Raw genomic sequence first — 19,546 nt, 5'->3', positions numbered from 1 at the left:
GACAATTATCTGCGGACAAACGCAAAATGCCGTTTACGCGTATGTGTAGCTTAGCAGACCAATTAACTTTATTTGTTTTAAAATAATTATAGAAGCATGTAAATACCACCGTTAGGATTGCAATATCCTCTTTACAAAACAAGTCATTTATTTATGCCTTCCATCAGATTTTTGCAACTTCCAAGTACGATGCGTTTTGTAAAATTTCAGTTCCTTGTGCAACAAGCGAAAAAAAAAGATAAAGCAATTTAACGGAAAAGCAATTTGTATACCAATGCTCTACTTTTAATACACTGGACGCTTCGTACAAGTCCTTCAAAGTGTATATAAATCCAAAGAGAACTGAAAAACAAAAAACATTTTCAAATAAAATAAAATAAAATAACATATAAAACAGAAATAAAACATGAACAATGAATTTATGAAAAGAACGAAATTTGTTGAAACTGATGACTCACTCAACTGTAGGCAAACCCTTACTTACCCATGAGAAAAGCAAATTCTTTTCGTAGTTACTTCTAGAAGGCTCCTCACTAGTAAAAGCGATGTTTCTTCAGAGTTTTGAATTTTCTCACAGAGAGCTCCCTTTGTGTGTTTTATTTAAAGGGATGAGACGAGTTTGCCAAAGCGCCTAAAAAAAGAAACCGGTTATCGAGCGCAGATATAGAATTGACAGTGTAAGTAGCAACAAAAATTTTAAAAGAGTAAAGTAGAATCAAAAACTATATCTAAGTTTAGAAAATCCCTAAAGAGAAATTTTCAGGTGAATGTTAGGGGGTAGGTTCCGGTTGAATTTTTAAAGGACTAAAGCGGCAAAAGCAGCAATGCTCAAGAGTGAAACAATCAATAATGAACTCTTGGAAAACCGGACAGGGGACCCACTCTCCATCAATTCGCGCCCTGTATTGGGAATGGATGCTGCGTATCCAATGGATCCGGCAGGTGCAGAAGTGTAAGTAGTAGATGGTTGATATTCGGTGTAACTATAAGGACTAAAAATAATATTAGTAATTTTACACAAACAAATAGTTTCCATAAAATGACAAGCATGACTTACAAAATGGTTTCTACACCATCCGACCAAGATTTGTCGGTGACAATCACAACATCGCTCACAGTAGTAGAGTAACTTGCCTGAGTTGAACTAGAATCATCATCCCTCTTAACAAATGGGGTCAAAGGAATTTTTGAGGGCAAAACACGATTAGCTAAATATACTGAGTTAGCTATTTCACATAGTCACAAAATATAAAGACAGAGACATAGAGAATAGAGAAGGGATGTAAAAAGAATACCAAAGTTTAAATATTAAAATATTTAAACAATGATTAAATGACAAAAACTCGGTCTACGACATTATACAACATTAAGTGCACGAGTTGGATGGACAGCAAACTTTTTACATAGCCTCAATGTACTTACTGTAGAGCAATTCAATTTCAGATAAATGCTCGAGATCTCCAATGGGAGCCACCAAAGTAGCGAAAGCACCCTGAATGATCAAGAATGAAGCAAAAACCAAAAGCGATGAAACTTTTCCAAACATTTTGCAAATGGATAAGAAGTACAGCTTTTAAGCACTAGATAAATAAAGAAGAAGGGAATGGTTTATCAATTAGCAGCACACAGCAAAGTAGATATATATACCAATATATATGCCACTGGTTTAGGTTAATGTTACGTACACGCACCGTGACAGCCGTACCTATTCACTTCCTCAAAACAGGTAACAAGATGTTACTCCCATAGAATTGTTTCAGGTAAAAACATAAACAAATCAGAATTTTATTATTTGAATTGGTTTTTTAGTTAATTTAATTAAATGTGAACAGGGAAATGAAGAAAAAATGTTTTAGTTAGGCAATTTTCCAAGTTTGGTTGTAGTCCAAAGTCATTTGTAGTAAAAATGTAAGCCAATTTACTACTGAAGTCCGCAGACTAAAAGTTTGAAAGGACTGTAAACTGGCCGGGAAAAGTCCACGAAAGATTTGATCTTGTAGTATATAAGCATAGCAATTGGAATCGTGATGGTCAAATTGCGGAACATTGACATTGCGTATGGAAAGCGAAAAGAGTATCCTAACACTTTATATTCATTTAGCATCTTCCAAGTTAGTACAGAAATTCTTTACGAATTGCAAAGCAGGAGTGTCTTTTAGCTAGTGCTTAAGATTTAAATAAAGAGGGAGATTTGAAAAAGAAAGAGACGTACTTTTTTACAAGTTTCATAAATCTATAGTCATCGATTACTGTAATGAGGATCCAAATAAATCATGATTTGTACTAGCCATTTAAAAACAAGAAGGGTCTATACATACAAGTCTTGTCTATAAACCTTAACGTCAATATTAATAAATGGTCCAAATTTGAAGAACAAAAATCATTTCATTTTAAGAATAAAAAAAGCCCAGACAACTTCACATCTCTGAAAGTGTACTGAACAAATAAACCATCTTTTAGATTTTTTAAGCAGGAGGTATAATGCACCCTTGTTAAACCACTGAAAACAGATAAGCATGTGTAGTTAGATGATGAAGGAGTTTCCAATTACACCGTACCTCGGATATGTGTTTGGCGTATCATGCATAATTTACTGACCCATGTATTTGGCATTGAACTCAGCAAATCTTTGACCGACACGTTCAGAGTGTTTTAAAAATTTGTCGGCACATTTTGCAATACATTCAGACTCTTTGTTGCTCAACTTGGAGCTGGTGAAATCTTGAACACAATCTGAGAAGCAATTTTGAGTCAAAGTAGAATACATCTATAATTCATGTTAATATCTAATCAATGAAAGCGAACATTTGGAAGAAAATGTGAAGGTTGGAGTTGAGAATGCTTCAAAAGACATCTTTATAATGGATATAAAAAACTTAAGGCAATCCAAGATTAAATTGAACAAATAAATAAAACGTTTGCTTACTAAGTTTTTTCATTCAACTATTTAAATAGCCTTCACAAAACTTAAAACCACACATTCTAAAATTCAAGTACATACGTTAAGATATTCCTTTAATTGCTTAGCTTCCAAAACTTGAGTAAGGTGCTCCTGTTCTTTAACGTTCAAACGATCCATTAAGGCTGTATTCTACTTGAAAACGTTGGATCAAAGAAGTGGTGGGTTACTGATTGAAGCAGCCAGTAAACCATAGTGTAAGTGAAGTAGAAGTGAACTTAAAGAGTTACCAATTCCAAAATGAAGGCTATATTTAATACTTTTATCTACTTTGTTTTAAAAAATTTTCAACTTTTGAGAATATATATACACTCTCTTGCCCTTACTTAAATTTGCTGAGCAAATTTCAAAGCTACCAGCTTATAGATTGAAAGCTTTATCAACAACAAATTGTTATTAAATTTTTACATTTATTCCATAGTAATTTACTGAATGAATTAATAATCACAGTTCAAATGTACCACAAAAGCACAGAGAAAGCATTACCATAACGAAATGTTGGTGCACCACTTTGTAACGGTTAAGCAATATTGAATTACTCATAAATACTATCAATTTTATGCGACCTGTTTCCGGCGGTACAATGGCTTGCTTGTATTAATCATGTGTAAACGAACAAGTTTTGTAACTTTAAATGTCAAAAAAACATCAGAACAAAATGTTTGAGAGTCGATGTTATATAAAAAACGAATGTAAAAGAAAGGATTATAAAAAACTTCACTCATCTTGCAAATAACCTTCATATACACAACAAATTGAAAAGGAGAGCAGGACCCATAACAATTGTCGTAAATAGAAGTTAAAAACAAAACTAAGCTACGCTTCGGCTTAACCTTCTTTTTTTTCTCTCCAAAGGATAACCATTTTCATCAACATGCAAAACTACATTGGGAAGCGACATCAAACCAGGTGTCGGCTTCCAAGCCAAACGTCCATGAAGTGTAGTGTCTCCATAATCTACTATTTTATCGTAGTAGTTATATAAATCATCCCAATTATGTATATTTTGGAGAGGGGCATCATACACGATCCTACCAGTTTTTTGATATGCTAGTTTTACTGCTTGTAAACGTGCTTCTGGAGACCAGGGTGTTTGAAGCTGAAGCGATTTCCTAATTTCGTTAATCATCTTAAGTGAATCCTCCCTGTTTAATGAGGGTTCTGCGAATTTTTCAAACAGCTGTATATCCTTCCACTTTGAAACTCTCTTTTTAGGAGGTATCACGACTTTCATGGCAGCCATATCTTTGTCAGCAATTTGCTTTTTTTCATCTTCCTTCGTTCCACGAAAACGATCGCGTATTCTACTTAACCAACTTTGGGAAACGGTAGTATTATGAAATGATCGGTGAGACACACAAGAATTGAGGTAAATTCGAATTGACGGGGTTGTAAAATTTCTAGAAAACATTATCAAAGGCTATTATGTATCATTTGAAAGTAAGAAAGAGAGGATTGCAATGAAATTTGAACAAATTGGGGGATTAGGAAAGGTTATAGAGAGGCAATTAACGAGTAGTAGGTGGGTTTGAAGTTGTGGTACTTTGCAGAATTTCATTGAAATTAAAAAGTACGTTCCTTTTGCTTTTGCTATAATTAATTATATTATCCTTACTATCACTTTTCACCTTTCTTTGATTTTATCGGGTTAGGACTGAATGCCCAAAACAGGCTAAATCTTGCGTTACAAATTTAAGAGCACCGAAAATATTATTACAAAAAGATATTGTATAGTATATTTACTTTTTAGTATGGTGTAATTTTGATGCTGCAAGAAATACAGACCATGTAAACGATCAATTGACATACTAGAATAAGACGAAGTAAAAAAATGAAATGCTTTCCCTATATATTTACGAACTTAAACTTGAGGGCTTATTATTAAAATAACAGCCTCACAAAAGATTCAAACGAGACTTAATTATATGAAAGCACGATCGTTTAGCAGACTTAATTAGGCAAACAAGCTAAGAAATCATCTTCGCATAAACAAAATTAAAAATATCAAGAAAAAACTGTAAAACCCGGCTTTTTGTGAATGTAATCATTTAATCAAAGAAAGATATTAAACTCAGCAAGTTGAGTAAACAGATGACATCGAGTTAAGCAATCTACTTACTTTTTAGAACTCGTAACATTAATTAAAATACGATGCACCATTCCAAACCCTTAAAAATCCTTAATTATCTCCACTGAAAATATTCAACCCAAGTCGTCCAAGACATCTTCTGCGTGCTGAACAAGTTCATTTACAATTGAAATAAAGTTATCCAAAACGTTGGAAGCAGAATTAAGGATAAATCCCTCTTCATCCGTCTTCGATTCTGACGACTTACCTTGTTCAGCAAAGCTGACTACCGGCTTAACGTTAAGAGAAAGTAATTGTGATTCCAACTGTTCGTTCATCAATCGTAAATTGTAATTAGAAATTTCAAGGTCTTCAATCTACAAAAATAATAAATGGGTTAGTATGTACTCCTTTTACATATTTATTCAATTTTCGATTTGCACAATCCTCATTCTTTTAAAGTATTAAAAATAGAGTGAAATAATAGTCAATTGATTAAAATTTACACAGATTATAATGAGTGTTCAAAATTAATAATTGTGCTTATGCTGTTTAGTACCATACATTTCGATTCATTCTAGCATCTAAATGTAACCAGCGTCCTTGCTCATTCGGTTGTGAATTTTTCCAATCCTTCATGAATATGGGTTTTTTAGGAGATTCATTCCCATTTTCTAGGTCTTTTTTGCCAAAATCATCAGCATCCATTTCAGGAGGGAGAGAAAAAAGAGAATTGAAGCGGTAGCGAAACGGATTCTTAAATCATCAATGCAATCGCAAACAAGCATAAGTAATTGGGGGTTTTTTTTAATTCTATTTTGTTATAATATTATTAAAAATGAATCATATACAAATTTTATTACGAAGAAATTTACATTATTTCATTTGATTAACTAGGATCTAATACATTAGGCATAACTTAAAACATTCCTCAAGTTAGGCTGTAAATTGAAGAATTGATTTGTCAATAAACATACTCAATGACCAAAATATATTAGCAAATACAAATGTAAATGAGTAATAAACAAGCTGCATAGCAAAATGTTCGGATGAAACCTCAAAACAGTTTTTTAAATTAAATTGTTATAGAATGGAGGCACCTATACTCTCTGAAATTAATCATTTAAGAGTAAGAACAGATAGAATAAGCTAGAAACGCATCATTTATAAAGTTTGAATATCTAAATTTAATGGGGCTAGCTTTTCATGCATTCCGCATCGCGAGTGATTTAAAAAAAATTTTCAAATAACAAAACATTCCTTGTACTTGGTAATTGACGAAAATGTTCATTCGCGTTCCGCCCAACACTGCTGGATATCAACGATATGTGAATTGCATATCTAATTTCAAGACTTCATCATCTTAACAAAATATCAATGTATGAGAGATTAGAGAAAAATAAGATTGAGATAAATGAAACAGAAAAATAAAAAGTCAATTGAATCTGCACTATTCCACCGCTTGATTGTTAGGAATTTGATATACCTTGTGCATTGAATGCTTGTAGAAAGGGCCATCTACTATCCTTTTACTAATCATTTTGATTGTAGCGTTGGAAAAATAGAGAATCTGCAGCCAAAACAGCCCTTGCTTAATTACTTGAGCAAAAACAGGTTCGCTCAATGTTAGAAAACGAAACGCTTTTAAGCACAATCATAATAAAACGAAGTAGAAAACGTCTATGTATAGTATTAGGTGATACTATTGTTAAAGAGAGTGGTTTATTTGTTTTAAAGCATCAAAAAATAAAAGTATTGAAAATTAAAAACTTATCACAAACGTTTACATCAAAATCATTCGTACATATACATTTCCATAAAGTATCATAATAATATTTATTGAGCCTTTATATTTATATAAAATCATCAAGTAAATTTCTTCATCAAAACTATGAAATTGGTGGTGAGGACATGCTGCTCATGTTACGTAAACTCAGCTCTTAGAATTTACCAAGATACCTACACATTCATATGTAGCAATATTTAATCTCTTTCCACTCGATTATACTTGTAGATACAATATTGTTGAACCTGGAAATTGGAGGGACTTGACTAATCCAAATTGGACTGTTTAGTAGCTGCAGCGAACATCGTAGGATAAGCTTGGTATTTCGTTTTAGAAAATCAGAATGGCTACCAAAGTTGAGGAAATAAACAAGCTGAAGAAAAAAAATCTTCATTTTCGACAATGCAGTGCTGACAGCTTGTCGAATTCCTCAATGCAGTTTGATTTGTCGGGCCTAAATACACCGGTTGGAGAATTGGCAACTTCTAACCTCCCTTCACCCGCTCATCCTCCCTTTGGTGAGCTTCATCAAGAATCTAGGACTTCTAATTCCTCTGCGATGCATATAGAGAATGTGGTTGCTTCCAGGCTTATGTATAATGAGGTTGCGAATGGCTCCTTTGCCTTGGAACCAAAGAATATACTAGTTGTAACGAAACCTCGAAAGCATTCGTTAGTTTACAAGACGGCAGAAATCACAAAATATATACTCACAATCGGAACACCGGAAACCAAGGTATATGTGGATATGAGACTAGCTCGTTCCAAGCGCTTCTCTGCTCATAACATCGCTAAAGAAGCAAATACCGACATTGACCGGATCAAGTATTGGAATCCGTATATTTGTTTGATTAAACCAAGTATTTTTGACTTAGCTATAACAATTGGCGACAACTCTACATTATTGTACACATCGTGGTTATTTCAAAAAATTGGGCCACCTGTTCTTTCCTTTTCCGATGATGATGTCCCTGGTTTTTTGACTCATTTTAGTTTATCTAACTATCAGCAGCATTTGTATCAGGTCTTAACTCAAAACGTGTCACTCAGGTTTTGTTCGCGGCTTCAGTGCTCTTTTCATAAATACGATGAAAAAACTAAGCAGTATTCTTTGGCTTCCACAACATACTCTCTTGATGAAATACTCATTAGTAGAGGAGAACATCCATTTATTAGTAACTTGAATGTTTACAACAATTCCGAACTTATGACTGTGGTTCAAGCTGATGGACTTGTTGTAGCTACTCCTACAGGATCCACCAACATCTCAGCGAATGCTGGTGGTTCTCTGGTACATCCTGCACTAAATGCGATTTTAGTAACACCAGTTTGTCCTCATACGCTTTCTTTCCGTCCTATTATTTTACCAGATTACAATGTTTTGAACGTTGAGATCCCTTTGGATTCTCGAAGTAGTGCATTCTTTTCCGTTGACCGTCATGAATCTGTGGAGATGCATAGAGGCGACTATTTATCAATTGTTACGTCTCATTACCCTTTCACAACCATTCAAAATCCAGGATACCAATGGACCAAGGTATTAGAAGATAAATTCAATTGGAATGTGCGTGAGCGTCAAAAGCCCTTTTCTAGAAAACCAAGCTTGAGTGATGTTAAGGATACAAGTGACGATAAATTTGATATTACAGATAATTCCTATTGCAGAGAATTTTCTGCAGACATTGATGGTTAAATTGCTATCCATTTTTCTTTTAATGACATCTGACTACTGTTGAAAATACTTAAAATTAGGCACACACTGCCTCTACGAATCATGGCGAATTATTGGTTACGATTGTTTAGATATCTGTTAGTTTTTTGAAAGTTTATGTTAATTATTATTATTATTATTATTTCAACTTTGGTATTAACGAATTTATATTCATAATGTTTACTCATTGTTCAGTTCATACTCAAAAGCCGAAAAAAAAAAGAAAAATGAATGTTAAGGATCCCTCGATAAATATGTAAAATATTTTTATAACAAAAAGAACGTGTGTATATATAACAAGAAAGACATTCGTATTATGCTCTGTAGTCTTTGATTTTCAACAACGACCTATGGTTTATGGCTCATGAATAATACCAGCTTATTCGCTAAAAAATTAATCAGTCTGTGCAATTGAACGTACAATGCGATGTCCAGCACTGGTAATAACCTTAATACGTCCTCGCCTTTCCAAAGCACCCAGACAAGCTTCGAAATCAGAAGCATCTAAGCGAGTAGAACTCTGCTCACGAAACCGAGTTAACAATTGACTGACCAACATAGTTTTTCCACCCACAGTTAAATTTGAAATTAAATTCGCCAGTTCTTTGACCATATCTTCAGGTACCAAAGTCTCTCTTTCATTAACATAAATTAGGTCAAGAGAAATCTTTCCTGTTGCAGGATCAGTTGCATAATCCTTAATAGCGGTCTTAATCAAGCGAGCAGCTTCAAGAACATCTCCTACCTCAACAACGTTGCGAAGATGCATTTTCGCATGGGCCTCAGATAGACGAATCATTGATTCCAGTTGTCTTGTTGTAGCAGTAATTCTTTTCTCAGATGCTCGCACATCCTCCCCAAGCTTTCGCATACCAACATAAGCATTCACTAGTTCCTTTGCTGCCTCTTCACTAATGACAGGATTAATATTATTTCTAGCATATGTGATATAGCTTGTCAAAAATTCCACACTAAAGACCTCCATATCTGTAGCATGTTCAGGAGTATCTTCCATGTACATAGAAACAATATGATTTGCGAGCTTCCTATCCAGCGTTTCATCCACGCGGTCTAATATTAAATACACCAAATCAAATCTAGATAAGAGAGTAGGCGGAAGATCAATATTTTTGGTGACAGGCAAGTCTGGATTGTATTTGCTTCCAATTGGATTTGCACTAGCTAAAATAGAAGTCCTAGCGTTCAAAGTAGTAATAATGCCAGCCTTGGCAACTGTAACGGTTTGCTGCTCCATAACTTCATGAAGAATAGAACGTGTAGCATCGGACATTTTGTCAAACTCATCAATGCAGCAAATGCCCCCATCTGACAGTACCAAAGCACCACTTTCCAAGACTAGTTGCTTCGTGTCTTGGTCACGAGTAATATAGGCAGTTAAACCAACAGCAGATGAACCCTTGCCACTAGTGTAAACACCTCTGGGTGCTATCTTATGGACATACTTCAAAATTTGAGACTTAGACGTAGATGGATCACCACACATCAAGATATTTATGTCTCCACGATATCTCGGACTTGCGCCTTTATGAAAAGACTTGTTCGTTCCACCAAATAGCTGTAGCAAAAGCCCCTTTTTAACATCATCCATTTCGTAAATGCTAGGTGCCAGAGACCGGGAAAGAATATCGTATATATCGTCCCGCTTTGAAACTTGTTGAATTTTTTCCACTTCTTCGTCTGATATTTTCCGTACTTCATCAATTTGTAAAGCAGCATCTTCAGCAATATCGCTTTCCAACGTAGAAGGATCCGTACCCAAACGACGTTTGTCCTGCTTTTTTATGTGAACAACGTCGACATAAGTTTTAAATAATGATTTTACAGTACGCATGCGAGGGTTCAAACGAACTGGTACACAGCGAAAAATCCCAGTGACTTCTATACGATCTCCTGCTCTAGCAGAGTCAACCAGTTCATCATATACGCACAGACTTACAGAGTGTGGGGTTTGGCCATCCGGTACCACGTCAGGTGTCTCTTGGAGTTTAATAACTTGCTTATCGGCGAATTCAGAACGATTATGAATTAGCTGCATTGCATTTGTAGCACCACAGACTTCTCTAGGGCATTTTATGGGCTCAGCAATTCGCCCTCTATCGATTTCCACGGTAACACAATGACCACAAACTGAACATCGAAAAAATGCTTGCTTCATGTCGGGTATTACAGGTGTACACCTAAGTACCAGACCTTTAATAGAGATCAATTTGTCAATGTCACCAGGATTAAGATCACGCATATTAATGCATTTTTCAAGATTAAAAGGACGAATTTTGTAAATTTTAAGCTCAATGTCATTAAGAACATCTTCGGGAGGATTAGTTCCTAACAAGTCTAGCATAACGTCTTTAATGGTTTGATCCATGATAGGAATGATTTCTTGAGGGTATGAGTAAAGCTGGTGATATAGCTTCTTGGTTGGGGGATAATGCTTTAAATCCTGAACATCAAGATTTAATATTTCCAAACCCATAATACGCATGTTTCGTAGCGCTTCAATATACACTAGTTGTTCGGCATCAGGAGGTGGCATAAGTTCATTTCTGTATTCAGGTCGATACTTTTTCTTAAACCCACGTAGAAATCCACGAAAGGAAGCGATACTTTCTTGAATAGATACATTTGTTCCCCAAATGACACGGACAGTGTCATCAGCTACTTCACTGCTTGGGTGCGCCTGACTAAACGTGAGTGCATCTGACCCAGAAAACAACAAGCTACTAGGAGTGCTTACCCCGGGACGTTGAGGGTCAACTTCTCTTCGACGAGATGGGGTAGACATTTGCACGCTAGAATGGATGTCTCCACGTCTTGTCGAGCGCGGTGTTCTCTGCGAACTACTGTCAAGGAACAAGTCATTACGCTGAGATAAAAGATGAGAACGTGAACTCTGAGGAATGTTTGGACCTGGTGAACTAGATTCAAACAGTAAAGGAGAGGAAGCGAGAGGTGTACGCGCTGTAGTCCTCGGTGTTGTAAGGCGTGTAGAACCAGGAGACGAAGCAGGAAAAAATAACGGAGAAGAATCCACTGCTTCTCTTGAAGAGCTGTTAGCTCTTCCAGGAGTCCTCAACTCATTGGCTCTGCCACTTTGCTGACTAGAGGACATGACTCGTGGTGGGTGTAGAAAGACAGTGTAAGGGAGTAGAGTAACTACTCATAAACATACAACAATGAAGAGATAAATAGCATAGCAAAGATTTAAATAATTGGAAATTTGTATAATTTTTTAACAATTTGTCATATTCTCCATTGATCATCAAGCTACCAGTAATTGACTATGAAAATGTAAACTAAAAAACTTTGCGACACTAGATATTAGGATCAATTAAAGCAAATTTGTTATCATAAATAAGGTATTATGAATTTGTTATTGACTTACTTCCTTTTAAGTGATATTCTATTTTTTTGGACGAATGAAGAGAAATATGAAAAGAATGTTGAAATAAAGGATTACATTGCTTTAATTAAACGTTATGCTAGTTTAACATTTTGAGATGATCGTTTTTGCAATTTGGAACTACCAGTTGTATTTGAAGGTCGAATCTATTAACTGTGATTTGACGCTAATTGAAGAGGGCAGATGGTGATTTAGTAATTTTACTAATAATATTTCTTAAAATAAGGTTTATTTTGAATTTTCTCTCATATTGAATACCTGAGTTGTTATTATATTAACCATTTGTAGAGTTCATTTGACCATTCGACTACTGGACTGTCTCTAATAAAAAAAACTTAAGTCTGTATATTATGAGTTATATGGTGTGAATTTCAAATAGTGTATGAATGTATTTTTCTATTATTTCTAGTGAAATACCATTGTGTAGGACGCATACTTTTTCTCGATTATGTTTTGCTCTTCAAAACCTGAAAGGATTATAGACATTTATTGTATCTTGATTTTCTTCTATGTATAATTGGTGAAAACTGGTTTATTCTGTTTTACTATTGATGCCATTAACGATGATACAAAAATTGGCTTATGTCTTTTCAAGGCCCTTTAAGAGATGAATTCCACTGCATAGTGGAACGTTCCTTTTCCTTTTAAAGTGTAGTATTAATTTGCTATTAAAACATCTTTTTAGGCGAAACCATCAAATGCGGCTTGATAAATCAGCTTCAAATATTAGAGCAGTTAACCACCTAAAAAGATTGTCTATTACATGATAAAAGATGATTATAGTGGCGACAATTAGAAAATTAAATGATTTTGAGAAATCATGTCTATAGACATGATACGTTTGTGTGGATTACTTTGCTCACTTGCACTGTGTACACTGCATACTCAACTATACCACAACAATTCACAAGGTCAATAATCGTGAGCTTTTGAGTTGACAAAAAATAAATTACAAATGGAATCAGTTTTTGGAAGAGTAAGAAACGAGACTAGCGAGAGAGGAAAGTATGGATTAGTCTCCGTAAAAGCTGGAAAACTTCAAAGAAAGCCAGGAACGAATATTCTGCAAGCTGATCACCGAAAAGGGTATGTACTATAATAATAATATAGATAGTAGTCCTTTCTACTGGGAAAACGAAATTCTACCCAAAGAATTGTTTATGAAGCTTCTTTGCATGTTTACGTTGGAAGGATGCGTGAAAATCCACACTGTTGGGTTTTGTGGAATTGTTTTCTGTTTATAAAGTTAAAAGATCTGATTTTTAATACTGACATTTGTTTAGAGTTATCTATATGCAAATGGCTTCTGATGAATTATTGCATTTCTATTGGAAAGAAAGGGCCAGGGTTTCTAGAGAAGTAGAAGATGTATGAAGACAATTTAAATCAATTGCAAAGTATACCTATTTATATATATAAATTTACTTTTGCGTTTTTTTTTTTTTAATTTGGTTTATGTTTACTAACATATAATGAAGGACTACATCATATTTCCAGAAGAAGCAGAGTTTATCAAAATTGATGAATGTACCACGGGACGCGTATATGCACTAAAATTTAAATCCTCTTCGCAGATTCATTTTTACTGGATGCAGGAGTATAGTGATGAAAAAGACAAGGAAACAGCTTCCTTAATCAATCAATTAATTGCTGACCCTGTGAATACGACTCGGACTATCAACTCACATAATAATTCTAGCAGTAGAGGTACGGATGATTCATCAACCAGCCAACTGCTGCAACTGTTTGGTGCAGCAAGCCAAGATGCTCTGCAAGACTTTAACTGGGAAGTTTTATCACCTACAGCCGAAGCACCGGCTATCCTGCCAAGATTTCCTAACGTTAACGAGTCAGCAAACATGTATCGTGCGTCAAGTGAGTCGAATTTGAATGGACCACATGCTACAGCTGGTGAGAATGGCGAAGATCACGAGGAGGCAACGGCCTCCCCTTTGGATGAAAACATCGATTATACTCATTCACGTACGTTGGAATTATTAGAGCAACTTCAGCCCTTGATTTTGAATGAAACGACGTTTGTCGAGCCTTTCTCCATTGACAGAGAATCTCATCGTGTGATTACACATCCTAGAGTGTATCCCAAGATTTTCCCACATTCTCCTTCCGACCTTTTGCGCATCAGCGGTCGTGCAGAGTTGAGCGAAAATCGAGATTTTTTTAAGCACTTGTCGAGTTTAATGGAGGCAGTTGCAAAACCCGAGTCAGAGTCGTTGCGTGAAATTTGCAACTTGAGTTTAGAGCAAGTGCAAAGTGCTAGTGGAGCTGAATTATTTTTGCATGCGTTGTACGACCGTTTGGTGAATGAAGGGGTGATTGTGATTTCGCACATAACACAAGAAGGTTCTGATGGCGAAGTTGAGGAGGAAGGAGATGTTGAAATGAGAGAAAGTAACGAAAAGGACGAATAAGAAGCGTGGAGAGGAAAAGACGAATTCGTATATATATATTTTAATATATGTTATGTTTATGAACAACAAGCTAGCACAAAGAACGTGATGTAATTGTAAAAGTAGAGTAATCGTATTTCAACATTTAAGCTTCCTTTTTTTTTTTTTTTTGTTTATTTGTTGTTGACGGGAGAGGATTGTTGCAAAGTACTTGTAGGGGTATAACAGCTTGTATAGGGAATGGTTTCACCTTTCTCGTTTATCTGATATTCTTCCAAATTTACAATGAATTATATATCAATTGCATTAAGCTACATATCGCAATATCATTAAGAATTCAAGAAATACTTCTCTTGCGTGAAAGAAGTCTTTAAGCTGCTTGAACATAAATCAAAAAAAAAATAAATTTATTAACTAAATATAGAGTTACTAGTACCCCATTAATCATGACTGAGCAGAACTTATCGCCAGGAGCCTTTGAGCTCACTGTGAAAGCATCGCATTCTAGTGTTGCCTTAAACTACATACTGCATAATTACAATTTCTCAATCAAACATATCGATGACTATGCGCAACTTCTTAAACCATATACCGATTGCATTTTCTTATTTTAAATCAATATACAGCTTCGTACTCTCACACTAAAACTACATACCGTCAACGCTATCCTACCTAATATTACATACAACTAACCGTTAATATTCATTATTCTTGCTTTTCGTTCTCTACCGCAAACCTCCATTTTGGTTTGGCGCTGCTGCAAGATTTAACGAGTTCAACTAACGTCCACCGCCACGGATGAGCAAAAGGCGCTTTGTTCATGATGAGATCACAAGCATCGTAAGCAAATATGAAAAATTCAATTCGATGGAGTGAAGGATTCATCATCGTCATGAGTATACATAGCGCCCAAGTGCATCGCAGCCATCAACACTTTTCCTTTACAAAACACCAAAATTTTGAAAAATCAGCATAAATCACAAAAACAGTCTTTTACTTGTTCTTAATACTTCAATTCTAGTACCACTTGAGTGTTTAAAGAGTGATTGTTGAGAAAAAGCTTTTGTGAACATTGAATATATATATTTGTTGAAGATCAAACGCATTTATTTTTGTTTCTTCTTCTATTAAATCTAACTTGTCGATTATTATCCTTGTCCTTTCATTATGAGCCTCAGACATAGTACCCAACTGATCGTGCAAACCGTTAAACTTGGTTTGCCCACGGCGAGAAAGGCTTGTTCTCTTCCAATTCAAAACCCTGTCGTTGCCGCTAATCGTTTTTTCGCTAGTTCAGTACACTCTCGAAATCCCCAAGAGGAAGATGTTATTCCACCTAAAGAAAACGCTTCTCGTGAAGACGCTACCGACTCGGAAGCCTACGTTCGTTCTGACTGGGACAACACGCCTATCCCAGAACTCGAGAAGGAAACTGCTGAAAAGGCCGCATCCGAACGACAACATTCTGAAAAAGTAACGATCAACGATAAGACCTCTCCTCCATCTGTCGACGAAATGTAAGTTAGCGAGCGAGCCATCTATTTTCTACTTGCGAAGCGCTTTGGCCTGTACCCATTATGGACTTGGCATTGGGTGTGATGACTGCTCTGCTCCTTCGCAGTAATAAACGTTGCTTTTACGTATTATTATGATTCCTTATTGTTTTTTCTCTTGTTTTTTTTTTATGAATCTATGTAACGATGAAATGCTACGACATGGTATGCTCTGTCGTACTTGGCCTTTCAAAAGCTGTATTTTACAGATTGGACCAAGAGACGTTTCTTTTATGACTTATTATATAATCTATAGCTAGGGTAAATGAAGTCTATTTAAAGTATTTACAATTTCTGCGTTGTATTTCATGCAAGAAAATTGACCAACTAGTAAACCCATGCTAAGTAAATTAATTCTGGTCACTAATAATCGTCAGAGGTTGGCCCATCATCACATGAGCATAATTCTACCTTTGTCACTACAATTTTTCTTCCATTACTTTATAACATTTAAATCCGTTCTTGCTCGCTTTTTTGTTTTCTGTCGAAAACCCAAAATTCATTATCATTTTAATTATCTATTTGACGCTTTCTTGCGGTCCTAATGTAACTCAATTGCCTAAATGTCTTGTGTATTATACCCATTCTTTTGTACAGGTGGACTTAATCATATTGACAATCTTGAGAGGAACCATAAAGTCAGACCTTCTCCATTAAATTCGTCTCCTTAAAACACGACTAATGAACATCAAATACATCAGTCCATTAGAGTAAAACATCTTTTAAGTGTATAGAGATTTTCTCCAATATGGCAATTGTCCTGTTTTAGCATATGCAACACCACAAGCATTGCACAATGATTTGTTTCCTTCGGGTCCTCTTCGAACACAAAATGTTCCTGTGCCCAGCACGTTGCACCAACGACATCTCCATCGGGGTCGTTCCTGTTCCAACAGTGTTTGTGCATCCGACACTGAAGCACTGGGCAAGTTGGCTGTCTCGCTTTGACTAAGATTGCCCAGAGCTGCCGCTCGCCATCGTTCTGCCGAAACATCCGCCGCAAATCCTCCAAACTTAGAAGCTTCACGACGCCATTGTTTCACCAAATTCTCTCGATTGTTCTCATTCTTTTTGGCATCTTCAAGGGAAACTGTTTCCAGCACTGGTTGCCATAATGCACCCAAAGTATCCATGTCCTGACGAGGTCCAGCCTTCGTTCCAGGAACTGCATCACTGTCGTAATCTGGCAAATCACCCTCACATGCATTCTTTTTCAACTTTAAAAGACATTCATGGATTGCATAGGCAATTTCTGGTCGAGATTCCCCAGAAAGCCCCAAATCGTTGCAGGTTAATACACTAAATTCCTCAGGTGTAAGAGGACTCGTTAAATTCCATTCCACCTGATCATTGTAGCTTAACTGAGCAAGTTGAACTTGGATATTGAATACAACGAGCATTTCCTGCCCCTTTGGCATAGGCACCTCAGCCACCGGTGCATACTCTTCGATTTGTGCACGAATACTGGAACTAATTTGCGTTCCATATACATTCGTAGATAAATCTAAATCGGCACACAAGATTTGAGCAAACACATCCGGTGTCATTACTTGCTCGTTCATGTTCCATAAAAACGTGTCCTTGAGTCGATAATTGTTGGGCAGTTCAATATCCAGCCGTATTGGTATGTATACATCTCGTTCTTCTGCAGCGCATTTAAGCTGTTCGTCTGTAACGTAAATATGTCTTGTTTTAGTCGCGAATCTTGGATAGATGTTGTTTCCGGTTGGTCTGCCAACTGCCAGCCCCCGATCATCCGTTTCGAACTTTTCCTCTTCTTTTTCTGGAGTTTCTACTGGCGTTTCAAAATCCTCACCTTGTTCGAATGCGGCGTAATTAACCGCTGGAACATTTCTCAACGAATTTCTGCCTGTATACGAAGAATGCGACCTAGTCGATACTGCAACATTTTTTTGGATTAAGCATGTATTTCCCGTTTTCAAACGAGATGAGTATGTGGTTTTACAAGCTTGAGCCATGTAAATTGTGAAGTCGGTAGTTTGCACAAGTATGCCAAAAAACACTATGTAAGCCGCAAGTCAATTTACAGTTGGAAGTACTATGTTATGTTTTTATTTATTCTATATGATTGTATTAAACGTAAATTATAATCGAGAGTTCTTTTATCGGCCCTGATTTGGTAGAACCGTTGATAAACGTTTAATACTTCTACATTGCCACTGGACTTTCGAATCACAGAATTTTCAAGGATATCTATACAAAATAAAATAAAAAGTTAATTTAGTAAAATAGTTTGACTCCTTTCGATTTCAGATTCTCCAAAACAAACAGTTGCTGAAGGACAAGTAAGGATGGTTGGGTTAGTACGACAATATTAAGGCAAAGAGTTTATTCCTGCTTTATTTTAAGGATATACTTATAGCTGTTATTCAAATTGAAATACATATATCAATATACCTTGTGAGATTAGAAATAAACGAATATAAAATATAAGAGGTACACTTATTTTGTGCATGACATGAAGAATATTGTAAAAAAGCAAGTAAGGAAACAACCATAAACGTAAAAAGGTAAACATAATAATAAGATTCTATATAGGTCTGCGTAAAAGGCATCACTAAGCGAATAAAGGCGGTTAGTTGAGATCCTCCACTTTTTCATTACGAAATGTAGGTTATGCAACAAAGGAAGTTGAGATTTTATCTTCAAAAGAAGCTAAATTATCTCTTTGTTTCTCTCCGTCCTTTTTATCACGGGATTTTTCACGGTCCTCTAATTGAGCTCGAAGATCCCTAGCAATATTTCGCAGCATGGCATATCCAAGATGCATTTTTCCTGAGAAGTGATCAGCTAAACGACGATCGTTGTCTAATCTTGAAAGATAAGCGCTACAAATATCACATACTTGTAGCTTTTGATGCGTTGTGCTAGCCTGACTGGGAATTTCATTCATGGAAATCACTTCATCATATAATTCTTTCCTGTATGTCTTCAACCTATTAAGCTCAATAAAATGTTTAACTGCATCATTCACTAATTTTCTTTTTGCAAGCGCCTCCATTTCTGTAATAATAACTTCAATTGAATGGTCGGTATGTATTATATCTCGCATTAGCTCATCTATCCGTTCTTCCTCCTCTTTTGTTTTTTCTCTACGAGCTTCAGCAATATCAATACGCTTATTACAGTCATCAACATGTCTTTCTAGGTCTTCCAGATAATCCCACTCGTAGCCATAGTCATGTGAATAACTAGCCCGTTCATAATCCGACTTCAACTTGTCACTGTGGATCTTTGGACAAGGCCCCAAATCCATTTTAGTATTTGTAAATATATCATGAGGACAAATACCACATAAAAAGCTTCTGCAAACTTTGCGATCAGTGAAATGTACTAGGCCTCGAGAGGTAAAGTTACTCAAATTACTGCCCATCAACTGTTCTATGATTTTCCTCTGTTCAGCGGCCATAATAAGTGTATTTTCGGCAAAATGTAATTTTATCTCTGCTGATGTCCTATTTGTGGGTTTTCGACAAACGCTGTAAAATGAATAGAAAATTTCACTAGGTTTTACAAGTAGTATAAAGAATTTTTTCCTTTATTCACAATTAAATCAAAATTAAAGTTTACAATCGCTCAAATTTGATTGAGATGTAATTTGAGTAGCTTGTTGGGTTAA

At 35.8% G+C, this 19,546-nt stretch overlaps 10 protein-coding genes and 18 long non-coding RNA genes across 28 annotated transcripts; 15 read left to right on the top strand and 13 right to left on the bottom strand.

Moving 5' to 3' along the window:
- Positions 1-24: 24 nt before the first annotated feature.
- On the bottom strand, positions 25-1,679 carry SPOM_SPCC24B10.06 (uncharacterized protein). The gene is made up of 3 exons (NM_001023000.3): positions 1,423-1,679; positions 1,058-1,208; positions 25-992 (listed from the first exon to the last, which is right to left on the bottom strand). The coding sequence occupies exons 1-3, from the start codon at positions 1,544-1,546 to the stop codon at positions 797-799; spliced, it is 471 nt and encodes a 156-aa protein (NP_588009.1). The 5' UTR covers positions 1,547-1,679; the 3' UTR covers positions 25-796.
- SPOM_SPNCRNA.7103 lies at positions 604-1,468 on the top strand. The gene has a single exon (NR_196443.1). It is a non-coding gene; the product is annotated as a non-coding RNA (long non-coding RNA).
- A 662-nt stretch (positions 1,680-2,341) lies between the features above and the next one.
- Positions 2,342-3,134, bottom strand: tim9 (Tim9-Tim10 complex subunit Tim9). Its single transcript, NM_001022999.3, has 2 exons — positions 3,002-3,134; positions 2,342-2,767 (listed from the first exon to the last, which is right to left on the bottom strand). The coding sequence occupies exons 1-2, from the start codon at positions 3,077-3,079 to the stop codon at positions 2,591-2,593; spliced, it is 255 nt and encodes an 84-aa protein (NP_588008.1). The 5' UTR covers positions 3,080-3,134; the 3' UTR covers positions 2,342-2,590.
- A 192-nt stretch (positions 3,135-3,326) lies between these two features.
- Positions 3,327-4,455, bottom strand: mrpl50. Its single transcript, NM_001022998.3, has one exon. It carries the CDS (start codon positions 4,368-4,370, stop codon positions 3,771-3,773), a length of 600 nt encoding a protein of 199 aa, NP_588007.1. The 5' UTR covers positions 4,371-4,455; the 3' UTR covers positions 3,327-3,770.
- Positions 3,739-4,033, top strand: SPOM_SPNCRNA.7102. The gene has a single exon (NR_196442.1). It is a non-coding gene; the product is annotated as a non-coding RNA (long non-coding RNA).
- Positions 4,135-5,411, top strand: SPOM_SPNCRNA.7101. Its single transcript, NR_196441.1, has one exon. It is a non-coding gene; the product is annotated as a non-coding RNA (long non-coding RNA).
- Positions 4,662-5,770, bottom strand: SPOM_SPCC24B10.03 (uncharacterized protein). Its single transcript, NM_001022997.3, has 2 exons — positions 5,592-5,770; positions 4,662-5,404 (listed from the first exon to the last, which is right to left on the bottom strand). The coding sequence occupies exons 1-2, from the start codon at positions 5,733-5,735 to the stop codon at positions 5,162-5,164; spliced, it is 387 nt and encodes a 128-aa protein (NP_588006.1). The 5' UTR covers positions 5,736-5,770; the 3' UTR covers positions 4,662-5,161.
- SPOM_SPNCRNA.7100 lies at positions 5,559-5,991 on the top strand. Its single transcript, NR_196440.1, has one exon. It is a non-coding gene; the product is annotated as a non-coding RNA (long non-coding RNA).
- Positions 5,992-6,158: 167 nt separating this feature from the next.
- SPOM_SPNCRNA.7098 lies at positions 6,159-6,754 on the bottom strand. Its single transcript, NR_196438.1, has one exon. It is a non-coding gene; the product is annotated as a non-coding RNA (long non-coding RNA).
- Positions 6,260-6,736, top strand: SPOM_SPNCRNA.7099. Its single transcript, NR_196439.1, has one exon. It is a non-coding gene; the product is annotated as a non-coding RNA (long non-coding RNA).
- Positions 6,755-6,969: 215 nt separating the features above from the next.
- Positions 6,970-8,773, top strand: SPOM_SPCC24B10.02C (NAD/NADH kinase). Its single transcript, NM_001022996.3, has one exon. It carries the CDS (start codon positions 7,157-7,159, stop codon positions 8,504-8,506), a length of 1,350 nt encoding a protein of 449 aa, NP_588005.1. The 5' UTR covers positions 6,970-7,156; the 3' UTR covers positions 8,507-8,773.
- SPOM_SPNCRNA.7097 lies at positions 7,068-7,338 on the bottom strand. Its single transcript, NR_196437.1, has one exon. It is a non-coding gene; the product is annotated as a non-coding RNA (long non-coding RNA).
- On the bottom strand, positions 8,631-11,668 carry mcm4 (MCM complex subunit Mcm4/Cdc21). Its single transcript, NM_001022995.3, has one exon. It carries the CDS (start codon positions 11,652-11,654, stop codon positions 8,919-8,921), a length of 2,736 nt encoding a protein of 911 aa, NP_588004.2. The 5' UTR covers positions 11,655-11,668; the 3' UTR covers positions 8,631-8,918.
- SPOM_SPNCRNA.7096 lies at positions 9,123-9,378 on the top strand. The gene has a single exon (NR_196436.1). It is a non-coding gene; the product is annotated as a non-coding RNA (long non-coding RNA).
- On the top strand, positions 9,633-10,310 carry SPOM_SPNCRNA.7095. Its single transcript, NR_196435.1, has one exon. It is a non-coding gene; the product is annotated as a non-coding RNA (long non-coding RNA).
- On the top strand, positions 10,612-10,869 carry SPOM_SPNCRNA.7094. The gene has a single exon (NR_196434.1). It is a non-coding gene; the product is annotated as a non-coding RNA (long non-coding RNA).
- Positions 11,220-12,555, top strand: SPOM_SPNCRNA.7093. The gene has a single exon (NR_196433.1). It is a non-coding gene; the product is annotated as a non-coding RNA (long non-coding RNA).
- Positions 12,070-13,034, bottom strand: SPOM_SPNCRNA.7092. Its single transcript, NR_196432.1, has one exon. It is a non-coding gene; the product is annotated as a non-coding RNA (long non-coding RNA).
- On the top strand, positions 12,837-14,448 carry rpn1302 (19S proteasome regulatory subunit rpn1302). The gene is made up of 3 exons (NM_001022994.3): positions 12,837-13,031; positions 13,229-13,313; positions 13,424-14,448. Exons 1-3 carry the CDS (start codon positions 12,901-12,903, stop codon positions 14,372-14,374), a joined length of 1,167 nt encoding a protein of 388 aa, NP_588003.1. The 5' UTR covers positions 12,837-12,900; the 3' UTR covers positions 14,375-14,448.
- SPOM_SPNCRNA.7091 lies at positions 13,155-14,686 on the bottom strand. Its single transcript, NR_196431.1, has one exon. It is a non-coding gene; the product is annotated as a non-coding RNA (long non-coding RNA).
- Positions 14,687-14,766: 80 nt separating this feature from the next.
- Positions 14,767-15,023, top strand: SPOM_SPNCRNA.7090. Its single transcript, NR_196430.1, has one exon. It is a non-coding gene; the product is annotated as a non-coding RNA (long non-coding RNA).
- Positions 15,002-15,282, bottom strand: SPOM_SPNCRNA.7089. The gene has a single exon (NR_196429.1). It is a non-coding gene; the product is annotated as a non-coding RNA (long non-coding RNA).
- Positions 15,131-16,210, top strand: SPOM_SPCC16A11.15C (uncharacterized protein). Its single transcript, NM_001022993.3, has one exon. The coding sequence runs from the start codon at positions 15,521-15,523 to the stop codon at positions 15,872-15,874; it is 354 nt and encodes a 117-aa protein (NP_588002.1). The 5' UTR covers positions 15,131-15,520; the 3' UTR covers positions 15,875-16,210.
- SPOM_SPNCRNA.7088 lies at positions 15,466-15,928 on the bottom strand. The gene has a single exon (NR_196428.1). It is a non-coding gene; the product is annotated as a non-coding RNA (long non-coding RNA).
- A 13-nt stretch (positions 16,211-16,223) lies between the features above and the next one.
- SPOM_SPNCRNA.7087 lies at positions 16,224-18,279 on the top strand. The gene has a single exon (NR_196427.1). It is a non-coding gene; the product is annotated as a non-coding RNA (long non-coding RNA).
- On the bottom strand, positions 16,377-17,903 carry sfh1 (RSC complex subunit Sfh1). Its single transcript, NM_001022992.3, has one exon. The coding sequence runs from the start codon at positions 17,883-17,885 to the stop codon at positions 16,629-16,631; it is 1,257 nt and encodes a 418-aa protein (NP_588001.1). The 5' UTR covers positions 17,886-17,903; the 3' UTR covers positions 16,377-16,628.
- luc7 (U1 snRNP-associated protein Luc7) lies at positions 18,220-19,544 on the bottom strand. Its single transcript, NM_001022991.3, has one exon. It carries the CDS (start codon positions 19,334-19,336, stop codon positions 18,542-18,544), a length of 795 nt encoding a protein of 264 aa, NP_588000.1. The 5' UTR covers positions 19,337-19,544; the 3' UTR covers positions 18,220-18,541.
- Positions 19,069-19,283, top strand: SPOM_SPNCRNA.7086. Its single transcript, NR_196426.1, has one exon. It is a non-coding gene; the product is annotated as a non-coding RNA (long non-coding RNA).
- Positions 19,545-19,546: the final 2 nt, after the last annotated feature.

This window comes from Schizosaccharomyces pombe, assembly GCF_000002945.2.
Source record: "Schizosaccharomyces pombe strain 972h- genome assembly, chromosome: III".
In the NCBI taxonomy this organism is placed as follows: Eukaryota; Fungi; Ascomycota; class Schizosaccharomycetes; order Schizosaccharomycetales; family Schizosaccharomycetaceae; genus Schizosaccharomyces; species Schizosaccharomyces pombe.
Note: the sequence above shows the minus strand (reverse complement) of the source record. Positions and strands in the feature narration are given on the sequence as shown.